This window comes from Conger conger, chromosome 8, assembly GCF_963514075.1.
Source record: "Conger conger chromosome 8, fConCon1.1, whole genome shotgun sequence".
In the NCBI taxonomy this organism is placed as follows: Eukaryota; Metazoa; Chordata; class Actinopteri; order Anguilliformes; family Congridae; genus Conger; species Conger conger.
The window spans coordinates 15,689,784-15,696,125 of NC_083767.1; the positions used below are offsets into that span (position 1 = coordinate 15,689,784).

A 6,342-nucleotide genomic window follows, 5' to 3' on the forward strand; every position below is an offset into this window, starting at 1 on the left:
AGCTCTTGAGACTGCTGTGTGTGAAAATCCCAGGAGATCAGCAGTTTCTGAGATATCCAAACCACCCTGTCTGGCACCAACAATCATTCCACGATCAAATTCACTTAGATCACATTTCTTCCCCATTCTGACATTTGGTTAAAAAAAAATAGCTGAACCTCTTGACCATGTCTGCATGCTTTTATGCCTTTGATGCCACATGGTTGGCTGATTAAATATTTGCATTAAGAAGCTGATGTACAGGTCTTCCTAATAAAGTGCTCAGTGAGTGTATCATCCTGCAGTAGTCGCAGACTGAAATGTAGATATCACAAAGCACTTCAGTGTTTACATTTTTTTTCGTTCACTCCCTGTAGCTTAATTGGAGTGTGCCAATTAGACAGCGAGTTCACACCAACGCAATTTCCCTGTGACATATAGCCTTGCAAATGAGCCCAGCCTCTTATCGGTCTAAAGCAGTTAGCACTGTGAGCTGTTCTTGTCCTTTTCCCCATTACCAACCTACAAGGACAAAACACTCCTCTAGTTATATTTAAGCATATTTATGCATGTATACATTTGTATAGGGGATCTCAGTGGAGAGATGACAACAAGGAAGAACAGCTATCCCATAACTCCTGTCACTGCGCATTCCAGGAAAGGGAGATGGATGTACGAGTGACTCAAACATCAGTGCATAGAATATTAATACAGAATTATTAACCTTCCACCCTTAACTGTACAGTAACAGAATTGGATTCTATTCAGGTAATAGCGTGAAAAAACTGCATTATCTTCTATTCTGGCTGTGTGGTTGTGACGTTAGTAACGAAAATAGGCACTCTTCAGGGTATAGAATCGGTGCCCACTTAAATTTACATTCTCTGGAAAAGAGACCAAGGATAAAATTAAAACCTTGACAGGGACTTGCGCTCCCTTTTGTTGAGGTAAACTCATATTCGCAGCCTCCAAAGGCAGGCTGCGGTTCCTCTGTGTGCTTGGCGGACAGATCTCAGTGCGCTCGGTGGAGGAACATGAAATCAGGCCACACTTGTCAGGCTGTTCTGGGTCTGTGGCTGTTCCAGCGAGACATTTTCGCATCACTAAGGGAAAACAGGGAAGAGGGGAGAGGGTACGAACAGAGGAGGCGCGTGCTTTTTTCTGCCGTGTCTTAATTAAAGCCGGTTGTTTTTCAGAAGGAGAGAGACACAGCAGCAAAGCCTTCCACCAGAACAGCAAAAGTGAATAAACCTAGAGCCCTGCACAATTTGGCACACACAGGGTTAAATGACAGCAGCAAAAATGTTGCAGTCCAAAGGCATTTGGCTGCTAACTTCCGTGCAGCAGACTCTATCTGCACTCCTCCACATCTATCTCAATTCTTCCAAAAAATCCTTTATTGCGTTTTATAACATTTGGCACAGTACAAATTCTTGGTGCTTTCTTTTTTTTTTTACAAGATAAACCAGTAAAGGTTGATTAGGGGGCTTTTTCATTAATGTTTTTAGAAAGAGTTCTCTGTAGAAATCGATATTCTCTGCATCATCTAAAAATTACACAAAGCCCGTTTTTTCAAACACGTTCTCCATTCTTTCACAAAGTTATGACAGATTTTTTTAAACAACTCTCGTTTTTTAAATAGAAGTTACAAGTCAGAAAATAGTTTAGATTTAATTTTCCCCATCTGCTTCTCGTAACCAGCCCGTAGTACATTTATTTATATATTTACGCATTTATATATAATGTACGTTGTGTATTTACGTATGTATTGACATTACATAAGCATGTACACGAAAAAAAAAAAAACAGTCTCAGTTTTGCACTTTGTACAAAAGAAGCTGCTGTGTGTTTGTGTATGTGTGTGTGTGTGTGTGTGTGTGTGCATGCGAATGTGTGTGGGAGTGTGTCTTGCATCATATTGCATGGAGTTTTTATATCTGTGTCTCCTGCACCCTGTCCTTGGCGGTAGTCTTTAAGCTGTAGGTGTCAGGGACAGTGATGATTTCTCTGGGTCTGGATCGAGGCAGCGAGTTGCAGAGGCTGTACTCGGCCCAGGGCGTGGTGTGTGATCCTGTGTAGGTGCTATAGGAGGATTTGAAGGTGCTGTTGTGCTCCCGAACTGCAGGGGGCAGCAACGCTCCCTCCCCGGGTATGCTGGAGGTGGCAGCGCCCGCCGAGGCCGGAGGTGGGATGTCCTCGTCCACCTGTATGATCTCTATGGTCCTGGCTGCCCCCACCGTGCTGCGCTGCTGGTGCCTCTTGCGTAGTTTGTAGAAGACAATCAGCATGACGGCGGCCAGCAGAGTCACCGCCACGAAGCAGCCGATAATGATCTTGGTGGTCTTCATGACCTCGTCGATGCTGTCGGGCTGCTTGCCCTTGGCCGTGGGGCCAGGACTGGGGGTGGAGCCAGAGGGCGGGATGGGGAGCAGGGTGCTGTGGAGGAGGACGGTCGGGGTGGAGATGAAGGCGGGCTGAAAGACGGAGGGGGAGGCGGTCACCGCTGGCGAGTTCGGGGCTTTGGGGTTGACGGGGGGAGTGGCAGGGCCGGGCTTGACCGTGGGGCTCAGCGTTTCCACGGTGACGGTGGTGAAGTAGCTCAGGTTGGAGGTGTTGAGCTCCCCGCCGCTGACGTTCAGAAAGGCGGAGGCGTTGGAGCTGCCCGCGGAGTTAGCCACCATGCAGATGTAGGTGCCCTTGTCCCCTGGCAGGACGTTGGAGAAGGTAAGAGTCCCATCGCTCAGCACCACCATCCGCGGGTGGCTCGAACCGTGGGTCAGGATGGTCCCGTTGGGCAGCAGCCAACGGACGGACCACATGGGGGACGTCCGGCACCTCAGTTCCACCTCCCGTTCCGCCGAAATGTTCAGGTCCCTGGGAGCGTCGCTGATGAACGGGGCGGAACAGCGGTACCCGCCGGGCTCGACCTCCACCAGGTAGCGGCCGCGCATGTGGGCCGGGGTGTGGCAGCGGCCGCAGCAGGTGGAGTTGGAGGCGATGCGCTCCCGCACCCACCCGGCCAGCCACACCGCCTCGCAGTCGCAGCTCCAGGGGTTGTGGTGCAGGTGCAGCTCCACCAGGTGCCTCAAGGTGGCAAAGAGTCCGTGGGGCAGGGAGCTCAGATTGTTGTGGGCCAGGTTCAGCTCCATCAGGGCCGTCAGGTCGTCGAAGGCGTTGCGCTCGATCAGCCTCACCTGCGAGTTCATTATCCAGAGTTTTTTCAGCGTCCGGAGGCCCCGGAACGACCGAGGTCGGATGACCGGGAAGTGGTTCTCTGACACCTCCAGCTCCTCCAGTGCCACCAGGGGGCCCAGCGTGGGAAGTTCGCGCAAATTGCACATCCTCATGTTCAGGTACTTGAGGTTGTGGAGCCCCTCGAAGGCGCCATCCGAGATATACTCCAGCTTCCGAAGCTCGCCCAGGTCCAACCGCATCAGCGACGGCACACGGTTGAAGGCGTAGAACGGGATGCTCTCCACCGGATTGTTCCGGAGCCACAACTCGCGCAGCTTGGACAGGTACTCGAAGGCCCCGCTGGGGATTACCGTCAGCCGGTTGTCGAAGAGTTCCAAGGTGTTGAGGCTAGACAGGCCGTTGAAGGCCCCCACCTCAATCTGCCGGATGGCGTTTCTCCCCAGCTGCAGGACCTCCAGGTGCTGAAGGTTCCGGAAGGTGTCTGCCTGGATGAGCTCAATGGAGTTCTCCATGAGGTTGAGGTGGCGGGCGTTGGGCGGTATGCCCAGGGGCACACGGGTCAGGCCGCGGCGGGTGCACACCACCTTGCCCAGCTGGTTACTGCAGGAGCAGACGGCGGGGCAGGAGTGGGGCAACGAGGCGGCCGACGACGCAGCGCACAAACTCCACGCTCGCACCATCAGGTAGACCACGAAAAGCAGGGCGGCGTTCCAGGTACGGGACACAGTTACCTGCCACAGGAGACTCATGATGTGGCACGGTCATTATTCAACATCACCTGGGGATTCGCCCTGCGGGGGGGGGAGGGGGGCTTGGAGCTGGGGAGGGAGGGATTCGCTGAGAACCGACCCCTACCCTGGGTTAAGCAGAACTCTGGATCTTTCTTCCATCGACGGAGAGAGGGAGACAGAGGGAGAGAGAGGGGGAGAGAGGGGGAGAGAGAGTGGGAGAGTGAGATGAGAGAGAGGGAGAAAAGGAGAGAGGGCGAGGAAAAAGGAGGGGAAAAGAAAGAGTTTTGAATCAGCAGAAAGGTACACCTACCTCTCGAGTTTTGAGAAGTCCTTTTTTGTTTGTTTTTCCTTGTAAATCACACATAAAAGCGGGTATAATTTTTCAATTCACATCCATCATTCCAGAAAGGGATCAGTCTGTCAGGTGTTATTTATCCTGTCTCTGTTTCGGGGGAAAAGTAAAGTCAATCCTGCGCAGACGGTCGCTGGTAAATCCAGAGAGCGAGAGAGTCGGGGAAAGAGCGAGTGGGACAGCAGTGAAGCGGGCTGGTTAACGAGGTAGGGCCCAGCGAGAGGAGCAGGTGTGTGTGTCGCCTCTGCCAGGGACGCATGGCGCGGCCCGCACTGCAGCCAAGCGGCTCTGGCTACCGCCACCAGCGCCACTGGATTCCACAGAATTCCTCTCGCCAAACTCCATCTCTGTAGTCAGGGCGCACGCCAACAAAAATAAAAAATCACGGCAAGGCAAGCGGTTCGATTTCTCTTTTCCTGAACAATCTCCTTCCGATCTGTTAACTGAAGCAGTCCCCCCCCACCACCGACACCCTCCCCCTCCTCCTCACTTTAATGTCAGACACCCCCCCTCTCCTTGTTCCAACACCACTACCCGGCCCACCCCCCTCCCCCCAGTCACTTGGCCAGTTGATTTGCCATGCCTGTCCAAACGAGGAAGGAATTAGAGCTAAAACACACACTGCGCAGTCCTTAGATTTTTTTCTCTTTTTTACCAACTATCTTAGCAACTGCATAGTTGGCAGGAATTCTTCAGTGCGGGGGGGGGGGGGGGATAAGGCAGAAAGAGGTTGGTTGGGGGGGAGCGTGGCGATGTGAGATGGAGGGTTTTTTGCCAGAGAGTGCTCTCGAGAGCTCCGTTCAAATCCGGAAGAGGAGAGAAAAAACGAGGAAAAAAAGACCCAAGTCCTTCTTCGGGGACGCGGCTTCAGTTATTGAAAAGTATCCCCCCCCTCTCCACAAGCGCGTCGGTGTGTCGGCTTGCAGGGGACAGAGAGAGCTGAAAAGAGAGAAGTGAGCCCCAATCTCGCCCTCTCAGGAGTCCCGCGGTTTACCCCCTTTGTCTTGAGGTGCCGAGACGTAGCTGTTAGCCTTTTGTCGCCGTCAAACATCCATCCGGAGGGGAGGACTGCAGCAGATGTCCGAAAGAGGTAATTGAACCAAGGAGCAGAGAGAGAGAGAGAGAGAGTGAGAGAGTGGGGGAGAGAGAGAGAGCGAGAGGAGAGAGGGAGGGAGGGAGAGAGAAAGAGAGCGAGGGAGAGGGAGGGGGAATTTTAACCCTCCCTCCCCACACTTGCGTGTTTAGCGTCCGTAACGTTGGCGGGCGGCAGAGCCGGTCGGTACTCTCGCTCCTGCTTCTGCCCTTCAGTGGGAACGTGACCGTGCAGCAGCTGCATCCTCTACGAAGGAGCCCGGCGGTTTGATGCAGCGTTTCTGCTGCCTTAACATATCCTCCCGCCCTCCCTCCCTCTCCCTCCCTCCCTCCCGCTCTCTAACTCACACTCTCTCTCTCCCTCCGTTCCCTCCAGGGGTTAATGCCGAACACTTGCAGATAGGTTGCCTTGATTTGCTCTTTTTCCTGGTGGAGGGGAGAGGGGGGGGGGGGGGGGGGGCTGAATGGGGTTCTGTCAGCCCCAAGAGCCTCACTCTCTCCCAGCTGAGGGAGGCAGTGGGTGGAGGGGGCAACGTGCAGTCTGGTGTGTGTGCGTGAGAGAGAGAGAGAGAGGGAGAGAGAGAGAGAGAGAGAGAGAAAGAGAATGAAACAGGCAGAATGAGAGTGATTGTGTGTGTGTGAGAGAGAGAGAGTGAGAGAGAAAGAGAGAGAGAGAATGAAACAGGCAGAATGAGAGTGATTGTGTGTGTGTGAGAGAGAGTGAGAGAGTGAGAGAGAGAGAATGAAACAGGCAGAATGAGAGTGATTGTGTGTGAGAGAGAGAGGGAGAGACAGATCAATGTGTGTACTGTATACGTGAATACACATGCACAGTGATACTGGTGCCATGCGTATTTATTATTTGAGTGTGTGTCTATGCAGGTGACCTCTGCGGTCTGTTTCATCTCAGTAACAGTGATATTTCTCTTTCCCTCTTCACCCCCCGTGGGAATAAACCACAGCTTCTCTTACACAAGAAGAGGTGCCAAAATG

General features: G+C 52.9%; 1 protein-coding gene across 2 annotated transcripts; it reads right to left on the reverse strand.

The window, feature by feature from the left end:
* Positions 1-1,354: 1,354 nt before the first annotated feature.
* Positions 1,355-4,710, reverse strand: LOC133135398 (leucine-rich repeat-containing protein 4-like). 2 transcript variants are annotated; one of them, XM_061252373.1, is made up of 2 exons: positions 4,216-4,710; positions 1,355-3,905 (listed from the first exon to the last, which is right to left on the reverse strand). In XM_061252373.1, the coding sequence occupies exons 1-2, from the start codon at positions 4,267-4,269 to the stop codon at positions 1,911-1,913; spliced, it is 2,049 nt and encodes a 682-aa protein (XP_061108357.1). In that variant the 5' UTR covers positions 4,270-4,710; the 3' UTR covers positions 1,355-1,910. The 2 variants fall into 2 exon arrangements, with proteins under 2 accessions (XP_061108357.1, XP_061108358.1); XM_061252374.1 differs by having other exon boundaries at positions 1,355-3,992.
* Positions 4,711-6,342: the final 1,632 nt, after the last annotated feature.

Bases quoted from the DNA above. Each gene is read 5' to 3' on its own strand.
- LOC133135398 (XM_061252373.1), bottom strand. From the start codon at position 4,269: ATGTGTGATTTACAAGGAAAAACAAACAAAAAAGGACTTCTCAAAACT. The intron at 3,906-4,215 runs GTAGGTGTACCT...CTCCTGTGGCAG, and splicing joins GACTTCTCAAAACTCGAGAG to GTAACTGTGTCCCGTACCTG.